Below are 15704 nucleotides of genomic sequence, written 5' to 3'. Positions count from 1 at the left end.
TCCAAGTCCTTTTTAGCATCACGGTTCCAAGTCACAAAACTATCACTCTCCACACAGCCTTGATAGCAGATGTTCCACACAATAGCGTAGTAGGATGCCCACCCCAGGCAAACGACGTGTTCCACAAGATCCCTTGGCAGAATTTGACCCCTCAGCCAGGATTGCGACTGGGCCTCTCTGACCATTGCATAGCTCTGGTCCTCTCTGACCATTGCATAGTCCACCTTCTACCAACTTACACCTAGAAGCTAAGGTCAGCTAAACCAGTGGTTAGATCAGTCAAAAGCTGGACAAACGAGGCAAAAATGAAGCTTCAGGCCTGTCTCGAATGCACAGACTGGTGAGTCTTTGAATTCTCCGCTACAAATCTAGACGATCTGACCGACACAGTGACAGCCTACATCAGCTTCTGCGAGGACCTGTGCGTGCCAATCAAAACAGCATGCACCTTCAACAACAACAAGCCATGGTTCAGCGGTCAACTCAGGAAGCCCCGTCGGGCAAAGGAAGAAGCCTATCGCAGTGGTGATATTGTCCTGTACAAACAGGCTAGGAACTCCCTAACATGGGAAATCAAGCTGACAAAAAAAAGATTCTCAGACAAGCTGGCGAACAACCTGTCAACCAACAACCCCGCGTCAGCTTGGAGAGGCATGCAAGCTATAACCAACTTCAAGATCTCTCGAACCCCCTCCACCATGCACCAGAAACTAGTGAACAAGCTGAACGATTTCTACTGCAGGTTTGAGAAGGAAGCTACCTGCATCAGTCCTACCCCTGACCGGGCAAAAACGGCTTGCCCACCCTCCTTCCAAAACTGCCACCCGCAGACTCTCCGGGTGGACCAAACAGAGGTAGAAGGAATGTTCAAGAGGGTCAACCCTAGGAAAGCTGGAGGCCCAGACGGAGTGTCTCCATCTGCCCTCAAGACCTGTGCAACACAGATCGCCCCTATCTTTACCAGGATTTTCAACACTTCACTAGAAATGTGCAAGGTCCCCACCTGCTTCAAAGGCTCAATTATCGTCCCGGTTCCCAAGAGCTCAACTGCGAAAGACCTCAATGACTACAGGCCGATTGCACTAACATCGGTGGTCATGAAAGTGCTTGAAGGTACGGTGCTGAACCTGAGAGTTGTTACAAATGCTCACCTCGACCCTCTGCAGTTTGCCTACCAAGCAAACAGAAGTGTCGAGGATAAAGTCAACCTAGGGCTGCACCACATTCTACAGGTCCTGGACAGTCCAGGCACCTATGCAAGGATACTATTTGTTGATTTCAGCTTGGCACTATTCAACACTATCATCCCTCACATCCTGGAGCCAAAACTCGGTTCACTAGGAGTCCCAGAACCTACATGCTCCTGGATCACTGACTTCCTGACTGAAAGGAAACAGGCGGTGAAAGCAGGCGCATTCATGTCAAACACATGCACAATTAGCACCGGTGCCCCTCAAGGATGTGTCCTCTCCCCCCTGCTCTTCTCCCTCTACACAAACGACTGCACCTCAGCAGAACAGTCAGTAAAAATTATAAAATTTGCAGACGACACAACGGTTATCGGCCTAATCATGGATGGAAATGACTCGGCATACAGACGGGAGGTGGATCGGCTAACTAAATGGTGTAGCGGAAACAAGCTTGACCTCAACCCCCTCAAAACGGTGGAGATGGTGGTGGACTTCAGAAGGAAACCAAATGCCATGCGCCCACTCATAATATCTGACAGAGTAGTGTCGAAGGTCGACTCCTTCAAATTCCTAGAAACAAAGATTTCCTGCGACCTCAAATGGGATCCCAACATCGTTACAACTGTCAAGAAGGCTCAGCAGCGGCTGTTATTCCTGAGGCAACTCAAGAAATTCAACATCCCGCAGGAGCTGCTGCTCATCTTCTACACTGCCATAGTAGAGTCTGTCCTCTGCTCCTCAATCACAATCTGGTTCGGAGGAGCAGACGAGAATGACAGACGAAGGTTGCAAAGAGTGGTGAGGATGGCAGAAAAGATCATTGGGGCGGAGCTCCCCACTGTCCAAGAACTATACCTAGCCAGGGTCAATAAGCGTGCAGGAAAGATCTTGGCGGACAAGCTACACCCTGGCCACAACCTGTTTGAACCCCTTCCGTCAGGCAGACGTTTTAGGTCCATCCCAGCAAAGACGACAAGAACTACAAAAGGCTTCTTTCCAATAGCTGTTCACCATCTAAACCGTATTGAACGTACCAAATACTAAATACTAACTCGAACTGTTCTAGATATATGTGAAATGTATGTGATTTATGTTTATGCCTCTCTTCCCACCCCCTTTGTGTTCCCTGATTGATGCTGCACTGTTACCACAAAAAATTCCAAGCATACGCAAGTATACCTGGCCAATAAAGATGATTCTGATTCTGATAAAATTATTGCTGACAATTTCAGATGGTACTGTACTTGTTTGAGTACTTTTCAACATTAGTGATATTACACTCTTGCAAAGCCACCGAGAGGTATGCTGGGCCCCGGTAAAATTTTGGGCATGGTCTAATAGTGGCCACCTCCTGTGATTAGGCCACGCCCCAAAAAATATTATGGGGAGAGTAAAAAAAACCTCTAAAGTCAAGGGGGAAGTGTTATTATCCCCCCCCACCCCTTCATCAGCAGCAGCACACGCTGTCAGTGTATGCTCATGCTGAGCCTACTGGCAGCACACCACATGCTGTATGTGTGTGCTGCTGCTGCCGTCCGGGAGGGACAGAAAGGGTCGGACCAGGGCCCTCGCCGGGCCTCTCAAGCAAGCCTGGGCCCGGGTAATTAGTACCCCCCCCCCCCCTCTCGGTGGCCCTGTATGTACCATGGTAATGCAAGGGGAATTTACATGCTAGACCATTTCAAATTAATTTGAGCAGCAAATCTAGTCATTCATTTCTTGTATTACAAAACTGCTAATATATGCAAAACTTCAAATTGCTTTAAATCCGAAACTTTTTGTGTTTCTAGGATGGATGATGCAGAAGCCTGTTTTATATTGAGCAGTAGATGCGAAGTAGATCGAACAGCAGCTGTAAGTATTCTTCATGTATACTGAATTTAATTTATTAATGTTTCATTTACTTATTAAAATAAAAAGGTGATGCTTATGCATACAGTATGGGTTCATTTCTTGCTCAAGGAATTGCAGGCACAGATAATAATTCCATATACTGTTTGTCTCTTTGGTCTAACCATACCAGCGTTGTCGACTCTCCCGGAATGTACGTAAGACTCTCGGAATTGTGGGTATTCTCACAGACTCCCGGAAAGAGCACCCCTTTCAGCCGGAGACGCCGTTTCCCCTGCCGCAATGGCTACAACGCATGTGCTAGATAACCACAATGACGTCGCCAACGCGATGACGCGGCGTCATCGCGTTTGCGCTGTCAGCGATGTTATCTAGAGCATGCACAGTAGCCGTCGTGGAAGTGAAGCTGTAGCTGCAGGAGAAAGCGTGTGTACAGCGTGTGTACAGCGGGCAGTAAGTATTCAATGGTCACCTTTTTTTTTACAGCTGCACATTTAGGCCGGAATGATCACCCCCAGCAAAGCCCACACTCCCGGGGACATTCAATGCAAAGCTTCCCCCCCCCATTCACCTTATGAGTGCTGCCCCTGCCCTGTCCATCAATCGGCCAGGCTGCCGCTTCCCCCATCCACTGTGCATTCCCCAATATTATAGAACTCCCTCCCTTTCACACAGGGGCTTTAAAAAAAATGCATCGCCGCACCTCTGTACAGTTTTGAGTCCAGCAGCCTGGGGTAGCAGTCAGATGACTTCTACCTCATGCAGAGCCCAGGGCTGGGGGTTGTTCAGGCTGTGAACCAGTACAGTACCTATAAGCTACCATGTGTGGCAATGCTGTGCTCAGGCAAATGCATTGTATGAAGCAGACCTATTCTGCCATGCTTTCTTCCCCGAGTATATTAGGCCACAAGCTAAACTCCCAAAGACACTAGTACTGTGTGCTGTCAGGGCCGTCTTAACGCATGGGCTAGATGGGCAGTTACCCAAGGGCCCCTATAATCATAGCCAAGCTTTCTACCCTGGGCCATTGGAATTCTGTCCCTCCCCATCAGTGCCACTGTCCTTCGGCACCCGTCCTGCACTGCCAGTCCCTCAGACCCCCAGCCAGACCGGTTTCATAGCTCATTTTCCCACGATGCAAGACCCGCCCCCCTGGTTATGCAAGGCTCGCCCTCTGGTGATGCAAGGCCTGCCCCCTGGTGATGCAAGGCCCGCCCCCTGGTGATGCAAGGTCCGCCTCACGGCGACGCAAGGCTCACACCCTGGGCTTTTAAGTTTCTCCCTGAAATGATTTTTTAAAAGTAGGCAACCCTGAACTATACAGCGAGAGCTGATCTCCCACGAATGTAGCTGTTTTGGTTGTATGTAATCAGTGCAAAATTCAGTACTATAACAATGACTTCTGTGATACTTGTGCAAAACTTGTATTAAATGTATACAAATCAACCACAATGGAGGACAAACATAGCCTATAAATCCTCAAGTAAAAAATAAAATAAAAGTAAAAGTATTAAAAAAATAAAAAAGGAAAAATTCAGATACCTCTTCTATATAATTGGACAACTTCCAAATGCTTATGGATGTAAGGTTCACATTTTTAATAATTAAAAATATATGCTAAATTATTATATAGTAAAAATGTTTCCATAAAGAATACAATATCTATACATGTGCAGATACAGATTCCATACAAAGCATCATCATTGCGCTTTCTTCAAAGTGTTTTTCACAGCAACGGAAAAGGGAATCACGAATTACCATTTATGTTAACAATTTGAGTGCCAAGTGAATTTGTCAAAATAGGTGTGAAAATTGGCAAGCAAACATTTGTTTACCTTTTATAGGGAATATAATATATATATATATTATTTTTTTTAACACACTTTTTATTTGAATTTATATAACAAATGTGAGCGACACTGGTGTTTTTTATGGATATTTTGCGAATCCCTCACAGAGATGTTGGCACTCAAATGGTTAATACTGGTTACTAACCTGTGATGATCTGTCATGTTGCGGTAAGTGTGTCTGTATGTGACTGTCTGTTCTCCAACGAATGGAGCTCTTTCAGCGGCCATGTGGAGAAAGATAGAGCACAGGATTTAATGCCACCTGAGTTCAGCAACAGTGCACCGAATTCACTCGGGAGATATGGACGTATTATGGGCGTCATTCGGAAGTACACAGGGGCGTAGTTTCAAAGTGGGCTAAACTGGGCGTAAACATGGGCGTACACGAGGGAGTGCACTAATTCTGGTAGGCGTGCATTCGGACTGAACACCGACTGCAAACGAACCAAAAGGCAAGAAATATGCAGTGTCCATAAGCAAGTATTTCTTTGCGGACACCACTCAGTCATGCGCTAGGCATTCGGATTGCCCAATTAGTACTCCCGCACCTGAACCAATGTCACCTGAACACAATACAATCCACTCCTCTACTCATTACTCATTAATTACACTCTTTTCATTGCTTCAATTGGAAACCTTGCAGCTTAAATGGACCATTACTAAACACACAAATCTATGCTGAAAGCACGGCTGCATTTGTTACACACATTTACACTGCAAGCAATGGACAGAACTTGCTTTCACTAATATAAATATACATGTCACTTTTACATTCACCAATAACATCGGTGCGTACGGCCATGGTCCCGTCTGTTCTGATGCCGTAAGACCGTGCAGACGCTGTAAGACTGTGCAGAATATGTGTGTGTCCACCACACACGCAAGGTTTGGATGTCGTCTGTAAACACGCCCTCTTCTTAAAGTGTGAGTCCATCCGAATGCGGAGGACCGGTGGGCATTTCTTCGTACCATGTCCGCACAGCGTAGCGTGCGGACCGCTCAGAAAGAATTCGGAAAATTACGCACCAACCAGAATAACCTCCAGTGTGAGATGGTTTTGCTTTGTAAGTTAATTCACCCTTAAAAAAACGTCTGAGTTCGGTGGACATCTCGCATTGCCGCTGAACTCTTCTGGCATAAAATCTTGCCCAAAGTACAGTCAGTCACTTCTAACTGCCATGTTACAGGTTGTGTTTGAGAAATTACCAAACTGATTGGTTGGTACTGTAGTTAATTTATTTTGTAGTTTATTCACTTTATTACTCTCCACACAGTACTGCCCCTTACACACTGAGCCTGCTAGGGTCCCTTAGACACTGCACCAGCTAGAGCCCCTGAGACACACATTATCATTACACATTTTGCCAAACATCCTAATGTCCATTACACATTGTGCAACACACCATGATGCCTGTTACACATTTTGCCACATACTGTTATGCCCATTACACATTGTGCCACAAAGCATGATGCACATTACACATTGTGCTACACACTGTGGTGCCTTACACATTATGCCACACATTGTGATGCCTGTTACATATTATACCACTTACCATCATGCCCTTTACATATTATGCCACATATTAAGTGCCACTTACCTACATGTTCATTGCTAGGGGTTCCTTGCTCAATGTCAGGGACTTCATGCACGATGCCAGGGGCTTTATGCTCATTGCCAAGGGGGATTACATGCTCATTGCATGGGGGAGTTAAATGTTTGTTGCCAAGGGGTAGTTAAATGTTCATTGCCATGGGGGAAATAAATGCTCGCTCCCAAGGGGGAGGGAAATGCTTATTGCCAATGGGGAGTGAAATGTTTGTTCTGAAGGGGGAGTGAAATGCTCATTGCCACAGGGGGGGAATGCTCATTGCCACATGGGTAAGTGAAATGCTGCTGCTCGCAGTAACAAGGACAGCTGCCAGCTGGGCAGAATTTGTGGTGACAATTAGGCAGAGAAAGGTGCCATGTCTGGCTGTTTTCACTCTCAGAGCAGGTCTGCAGCTATTTTGAAATCTCACGATGGCTCGTGAGTGGTGGCTCCTGATTGGCTGCCGCACCGCAATCTTTCATTGGCTTACGAGCCATTGTGAGATTTCAAAATAGCTGCATACCTCCTCTGAGAGTGAATACAGCTAGCCAGGGCACCATTCTCTGCCTAGTGGTGACATTACATTAATGCAGACATTCTTCTATTTAAGTTGTATTACCTGTGTGGGAAGTCCTCTATAGAGTGTTAAATTCTGTGGAGCCATTAATGGTGAGCCTCCTTCCTTTGTTATTAATCAACCAGAAATGTTATCTTTCTGATAATAATGTGCTATCCTTATATGTTTTAAACATACCAGTGGAAAATGCATGATATTCACGGGGGGGGTTCCGGTTATATGCCCGGATGCCTTCTGGATGCATTTTGTAGAGTACAGCACAGATGCAGACAGCGGCACTCCCAGGTCTTTTTCAAATATCTGGGATCACATTGAAAGATATTTGAAAAAGGTCTGGGAGTGCTGGCCCTCAGCTCCTGCTGGCGGTATAGCTGCCCTGTGCCTTCAACTTACACCAGGTGTAACTGCCTGGTGAACGTACAAACTCAGGTAGGGTGGTCCACAGCACGAGGGAACAAATGGAGTCCAAAGCCTGGTTACAGATAGTTCTTATTTTCTTATTTATGTATTCCTTCCATGTACCATATATGCGATCAATATTTATTTGCGATAACTATAATATCAGTGTATGACATACTCTACTTAACAAAACCTTGTTTTGAATCTTTCTAGTCTTAGTGATACACATATTTCTCCGTTTGTTATGATAACCATAGCAACTGATATGTATTATCCCGATCACGTGATCTCCTTGCCCGATCACGTGACCAAATAGATAATAAATAGTAATATGGTCCATTGATAAAAAACGTCTATATATGAAAGACAACATGACACATGTACACCATGTGACTGAATATAGCCATTCATGGCCGGACGTGTGACGCAATCACGCTCATACCCGGCCGCATCGTGTAAATATCTTGTACCACGATACGAGTGATACGTCGTCCCCGCGTCTACTGGACGTATCATGGATGACGTTCTGAGAAGGGAGCCGGCCGGAGGTGTAACGTCATCACGCACACAGCCGGCGCTCCCCTGTCAGCTGCTAAAGAAAATAAACAAACGGACGGACGGACACACCACTTCCGCCCTTACAAACATCACAAACATCTGCCCTTCTTCCTGTCCACATACGTCCAACCAATACGGGGACATATTATTAAAACAGCAACCCCAATATAACCTATAGGAAGTTAGCTCTTTCCAGGAGCCACGTGACTATAGTGCACTGATAATTAATTCCCCTGATTTCTATTTTCATTCTATTATGTATTATACTGCGATTTTTCACAAAATTTTTTATTTTACAATCAATTTTATGTTCTTTCTGCCTCCTCCACATACCTGCGTTTAATTTTTATCATAGATTGGACTGATTATGTGTATACTGTGTACCATGTGACCAAACCCACTTCCTGCCAAGTCTGGCATAAAAAGCCCTCAGCCACACCAGTATGTCACCTTTGATAAAGCCGTTGAGACGGCGAAACGCATCAGGTGTTCTTCAAACCCCCCCCCCTCACTTTTTATTGGACTGCTCCAGACCAGCCGTGGACTCCATTTGGGATATACCTAACCGTGGACATCAAATCTGATCTTGAAAGACCCCAATACCATCTCTGGGAGTTTCCATCTCGGGTGTCTCCCCTACTCTGGACGGTGACTCGGCCCACATCACGACTCGGGCCTTGAGTCCCAGGGAGAGATTCATCACACCCCTACAGCATGTCTACAGGTGGACGGTAACCCAACTTTGTTTATTGCAATTTTGCACCATATGACTTTACTTCCAGGCGTAATAGGAACGGACAGTCCTCCATTGTTATTTACCCCCCCAGGACATATTCCCTGTGTTTTATCAGCCCATTTTGGTCTTATCATATAATAAATTGTATTTTCTTTTAACTGTACAATCAGTCCAATCTGCATTATTTTTATGTTATTTTAATTTAATATATTTTTATTCCAACCAGCGCTGCTACCCTCCCCCCCCCCTTTTTTTCCATTTATCTAGTTCGGGCTTGACAACCCCGACACAAACCAGCAGCTGCTAGTGACTCAACACAAGTCACAGCGCCACCCAAACCGTACCCCTCCCTTGTGGAGAAGTACAACACTTTTCTCTTTTCTAGTTTCTGGGTGGCTGCTGACATGAGTTGTTTCACTCACTTTCAAGATAGGATGAAGAGGAGGCAGAACCATATTTCACAGTGGGAATCCTCAATAGAGGACCCCCCTGGTAATTTAAATGATGGACTTAAAGAAAGTTTTTTTAAATTAGAGGATTTACTAAAATCCGAACTAAGACATTGGTTGGACAGTACCAACCTACAGAAGTATGTCGACAAAAAAATGGTACCCAGAGGGCTGAGACTTTTTAAGCCATCTGTGTTTCAAGAGGAGACCATCTTCCAGGAGGAATGGAACAACATTCTCGACCGTTGTTCCTTTTCCCTGATGGAGGTGGTGATTAAATATAGGAAAGAACGAGCAGAATCCATAGCAAAAGAGATCGAGGATCTCAAGATTTCAATGGAACCTCTAAGCAATAGCAAGGAATTTAAGGAGAGAGATAAAGTAGTTACTGAAAAAGTAGAGAGTTTTGAACAGCAACTCTTAAATAATAAATGCTCAAAGTTCAAAAGAGATCTAGAAGACTACAAAAGAGGAGAACGAACATATAAACTCCTAAACAGAACCAATTTGTTTAAAAGAAGAAACAATTACCAGAATTCAAGAGAGTATAATAATAAAAACGCATATGAAAAAAGAAGAAATGAAGAGGGATACCCCAAACAACATAGGGATAGATCACAACAAAATGTATACCCAGATTCCCAACCAGTAAGAAGGAATTACCACCAATCAAGACCGAATTACCCAACACCACCACATAGACAAAGACCAGAACCAACATCATATACAGCTGATACCCCTAACAGACTTGGAGCAAGACCTAAGAGGAAGGAGACACTGTATTCAGAAGTAGTCAGATCAAACGAACCCTTGGGTTTTTTAGAGTTGAGCCAGAGGAGAACCTCACGTCCGGACAGAATATCAGACCTCCCCAAGAGAAGAAGATACAGCATAGAGGATGTAGAGGAGGAAGAAGACTGGCACTCAAGAAATCAATAAACAAACGAAATGAGAATGAAAAAGAAACAGTTAACATCATAAATTTGTCTAATAAAACACTAACTAAACCAGAAATCTCCCTTTTAAGCCGTGGCCTTAAATTTGCCCCCACTTCCACCACCAATATCTTCACATTATTTGTGGAGTTAAACCGGTACATACGTAGCCTCTGCAGGAATCGATATTTCGCAAATAAGAGCATCCAGAATGATCATGAACAAGCCCTCCCCATCACTCTGGACCTAGATGACCAACAGGCCCTAAGAATATTAGAAGAACTCCAATCAACAAACCCCCCAGTCGAAGCAGAACCAACAACGGAGAAGATCTTCAACATCACAAGAGGGAGTTTCAAACCAAAATCTGAGTTTTTTCCCATAAAATTCAAGGGCCCAACTATAGAGACATTCTACAAAACTACTCTATCAGACTTTCGGTCTCTATTCAGCAAACCTTCCCCAAAAGACCACCAATTACAGAACAAATCCAACTTATCAAAACTGGAAAAACAAGCTATTAAAAAATTAACATCTGATACTACAATAATAATTAAAGAAGCCGATAAGGGCGGAGAACTCGTGATCCAGAACCGCGAGGATTACGTGTCCGAAGCCCTTAGACAGCTCGAAGATATCACATTCTACAGAAAACTGACCAAAAATCCAACAACCGCTTTCCTCACAGAATTACACACCCTTTTAGAACAAGCCAGAATCGACGGAATCATCTCAATAGATGAATTTCACTTTCTTTTTTCCGAACACCCGGTGGTGCCTATTTATTATCATTTACCCAAAGTGCACAAATCCCTCACAGCACCCCCTGGGAGACCTATCATTTCAGGTATTAATTCACTCACCTCTAACCTTTCTTTCTACGTTGATAATTTTTTACAACCACGGGTGCCCACCCTCAGGTCATACATCAAGTATACAACCTCTTTTCTAAATTTAATTACAGATTTCACATGGAAAAACACCTACCAATTTCTCACTTTGGACATACAGAGCCTCTATTCCAATATCCCACATCACACAGGTATTCAAGCAATTGTGGATAGATTGGCGAGCGATGATGACCTGAGGGTGGAACACCAACACTTTATACGGGATTCTATTTTATTTATTTTGGAACACAATTACTTTCTTTTCCTCGACACTTTCTATTTACAAGTCATGGGTACCGCCATGGGGACCAGGTTTGCGCAAAGTTACGCCAACCTATATATGGGACAGGTAGAAGAACAACTAATTTGGGGGAGTGACTTTGGCGCGAACCTGGTCCTCTATGGTCGGTACATTGGCGATCTTTTTATTATTTGGGATGGGGATGCATGCTCAGCACAATCTTTTGTTGATCACCTTAATCACAATGCATTTAATTTAACCTTCACTCATCACCTTCACGCCACTCAAACCACTTTTTTGGACATTTCATTAGAAATATCTGATAATAAAATTGTCACGAAAAATTATATAAAAGATGTAGGAAAAAATGCCTACCTGCACTTTACCAGTCAACATTATTTCCCGTGGAAGCGGGCAATTCCAAAGAGCCAATTCATTAGGTTAAGGCGTAACTGCTCCACTACCAGTGACTTTAAAGGACAAGCACAAGAAATGTCGTCGGCATTCCTACAGAGAGGATATCCTCGATATATAGTAGACAAAGCCTACAATGAAGTATTGAGCGTCGAGAGGAAAGACCTTCTGGTTTATAACAACAAACAAAAAGAAACATCCAACAGAGAAGTTGCATATATATCAACTTTCAATAGTTCCAGCAAAGAAATAAAAAATATCATAAAGAAGAACTTCCCTATTCTCAAACAAGATCCTCTTCTGGCTAAATCTCTCCCAAAGGAACCCATCTTCATTTTTAAGAAAAGTAATTCCCTGAAACAAATCCTAGCTCCAAGCTTCTTGAAAGAAGAAAAACCAAATATAGGTGCTACTAATACCTGGATACCCCAAAAACCGAAAGGTTGCTTCAGCTGTAATGGGAACAGGTGTATAACCTGTTCACATATCCTTAAAACCAAAACCTATACAATTCCGACTAGTAAAAATCTATATACAATCAAAAATTTCATAAACTGTGATACCAAATATATCATCTATGTCCTGACCTGCAGTTGTAACATCTTTTACGTAGGCAGGACAACCCGCAAGCTGAGAACAAGGTTTCTAGAGCATAGGCGCAATATTATAAACGGCCAAGCAACTCATAGTGTGTCCAAACATTTCTTCACCCACCACAACAAAGACCCCCAGAGTTTAAAGATTCTGGGGATTGAACATATTGGCACGACCCCACGAGGTGGCGATAGATACAGAAATCTGTGTCGCCAAGAAGTATTTTGGATGCACCAGTTTGGCTCTATACATCCGGAAGGCCTAAATGAGGCCGTCGAATTGAACATTCTAATCTAAAATCTAAAATAGAACCTATTGCTCTTCTCATTTCTCTCTCCATAAACTCCTCTGCTCTCTCCAAAGAATTTCGTTGTTTCTATCCGTTTACCAACATGATGTCTCATGGGCCCAACAAGTTTTGATTTAGGAAAATCTGATATTTATTTATATGTATACAGAATAACCCTTATCATCTTCTAATATTTTTTACTTAGAACTTCCCATACTGTGTTTATTACCATTGCGATATAAAGGATCTTCTTGTTTCGAATTGTCATTAATATAAAAGTTTTAAAAATATAGCTATTCAGGATTAAGAAACCATTACACCCTACTTCTAACACTGCTCACATATAAGGGTTAATGATATATATCTTTTTTTGCATACTGTCTCTAATAGATTGTTTTACAATCCCTTATAAACTACTTGTATACAAATGAAAAGTAAAATTGTGTCCCCTGCTGGACAAAACGAATTGTATAAAGACACTATCTATCCCTTATATAGAATGCGTTTTCCCTGAATATGCGATCAATATTTATTTGCCATAACTATAATATCAGTGTATGACATACTCTACTTAACAAAACCTTGTTTTGAATCTTTCTAGTCTTAGTGATACACATATTTCTCCGTTTGTTATGATAACCATAGCAACTGATATGTATTATCCCGATCACGTGATCTCCTTGCCCGATCACGTGACCAAATAGATAATAAATAGTAATATGGTCCATTGATAAAAAACGTCTATATATGAAAGACAACATGACACATGTACACCATGTGACTGAATATAGCCATTCATGGCCGGAAGTGTGACGCAATAACGCTCATACCCGGCCGCATCGTGTAAATATCTTGTACCACGATACGAGTGATACGTCGTCCCCGCGTCTAATGGACGTATCATGGATGACGTTCTGAGAAGGGAGCCGGCCGGAGGTGTAACGTCATCACGCACACAGCCGGCGCTCCCCTGTCAGCTGCTAAAGAAAATAAACAAACGGACGGACACACCACTTCTGCCCTTACAAACATCACAAACATCTGCCCTTCTTCCTGTCCACATACGTCCAACCAATACGGGGACATATTATTAAAACAGCAACCCCAATATAACCTATAGGAAGTTAGCTCTTTCCAGGAGCCACGTGACTATAGTGCACTGATAATTAATTCCCCTGATTTCTATTTTCATTCTATTATGTATTATACTGCGATTTTTCACAAAATTTTTTATTTTACAATCAATTTTATGTTCTTTCTGCCTCCTCCACATACCTGCGTTTAATTTTTATCATAGATTGGACTGATTATGTGTATACTGTGTACCATGTGACCAAACCCACTTCCTGCCAAGTCTGGCATAAAAAGCCCTCAGCCACACCAGTATGTCACCTTTGATAAAGCCGTTGAGACGGCGAAACGCGTCAGTTGTTCTTCAACCCCCCCCCTCACTTTTTATTGGACTGCTTTAGACCAGCCGTGGACTCCATTTGGGATATACCTAACCGTGGACATCAAATCTGATCTTGAAAGACCCCAATACCATCTCTGGGAGTTTCCATCTCGGGGGTCTCCCCTACTCTGGACGGTGACTCGGCCCACATCACGACTCGGGCCTTGAGTCCCAGGGAGAGATTCATCACACCCCTACAGCATGTCTACAGGTGGACGGTAACCCAACTTTGTTTATTGCAATTTTGCACCATATGACTTTACTTCCAGGCGTAATAGGAACGGACAGTCCTCCATTGTTATTAACCCCCCCCCCAGGACATATTGCCTGTGTTTTATCAGCCCATTTTGGTCTTATCATATAATAAATTGTATTTTCTTTTAACTGTACAATCAGTCCAATCTGCATTATTTTTATGTTATTTTAATTTAATATATTTTTATTCCAACCAGCGCTGCTACCCTCCCCCCCCCTTTTTTTCCATTTATCTAGTTCGGGCTTGACAACCCAGACACAAACCAGCAGCTGCTAGTGACTCAACACAAGTCACAGCGCCACCCAACCCGTACCCCTCCCTTGTGGAGAAGTACAACACTTTTCTCTTTTTATAGGATTGCTGCAGAATTGGCCAGCTCTAGGAAGAGGCTTAATGGTTCCAAACGTCTTCCATTTACGGATGATGGAGGCAACTGTGCTCATTGGGAGCTTCAAAGCAGCAGATACTTTTCTGTACCCTTCCACAGACTTATGCCTAGAGACCATCCTGTCTAAGAGGTCTACAAACATTTCTTTTGACTTCATGCTTGGTTTGTGCTCTGACATGCACTGTCATGTGTGGGACCTTATATAGACAGATGTGTGCCTTTCCAAATCACGTCCAATCAACTGAATTTACCACAGGTGGACTCCAATTAAACTGTAAGCACATCTTAAGGATGAGCAGGGGAAACAGGAAACACCTGAGCTAAATTTTGAGCTTCATGTCAAAGATTATGAATACTTACTGTATGTACATGTGAACTCTTAGTTTTTTATTTTTAATAAATTTGCAAAAATCTCCCAAAAACATTTTCACTTTGACATTACAGTATGTGGTATTGTGTGTAGAATTAGTGAGGGGGGAAATAAATGCATTCCATTTTAGAATCATGCTGTAGCATAACAAAATGTGGAAAAAGTTTAGCGCTGTGAAAACTTTCCAGATGCACTGTATGTGTTCTCTTCTGTTTATGTGTTTTTCTTTCTTAAAGCACTGTGTGTTGGCTAAATGCACTTAAGATAGTTTACTAATATAATCATATAACAAAATAACTAAGAAAAGAGAAACATGAAAGAAAAGTTATGTATTCTATTTTAGTTTGTCAGAATTAAATTCAATGGGGCAGATGTATTAAGCCATAACAAGAGATAAATGCAAGTGTTATAAGGAGAGATAAACGTCCAGCCTATCACCTGCCAACTGCAGGGCCGGCGCCACCACTAGGCAGGTCTAGGCATTTGCCTAGGGCGCCGGCCACTGGAGGGCGGTAGTGAGCTGGAAAGCTCTACCACCGCATCAGCAGAGGAGCAGGACAGAGAGCCGGAGGAAGGAGCAGGAGCAGGTGTTCGGTAAGTGAACACTCCCTCCCTCCCCCCCCCCCCCCAGCAGCACAGAGGCCACATCGCGCACCCCTTCTCCACCCCCCC

At 43.4% G+C, this 15704-nt stretch overlaps 1 protein-coding gene across 12 annotated transcripts in view; it reads left to right on the top strand.

Moving 5' to 3' along the window:
- KCNT2 (potassium sodium-activated channel subfamily T member 2) overlaps window positions 1–15704 on the top strand; it is an 852827-nt gene that overhangs the window by 545166 nt on the left and 291957 nt on the right. For all 12 annotated transcript variants that reach the window (XM_083156802.1, XM_083156806.1, XM_083156799.1 and 9 more), the window contains one exon: window positions 2981–3044. In XM_083156802.1, the coding sequence (XP_083012928.1) occupies window positions 2981–3044 (64 nt within the window). The remainder of the gene's footprint in view (window positions 1–2980; window positions 3045–15704) is intronic.

The sequence above is a fragment of the Crinia signifera genome, chromosome 8 (assembly GCF_055691185.1).
Source record: "Crinia signifera chromosome 8, ASM5569118v1, whole genome shotgun sequence".
In the NCBI taxonomy this organism is placed as follows: Eukaryota; Metazoa; Chordata; class Amphibia; order Anura; family Myobatrachidae; genus Crinia; species Crinia signifera.
This window is presented reverse-complemented; position numbering and strand designations above follow the sequence as displayed.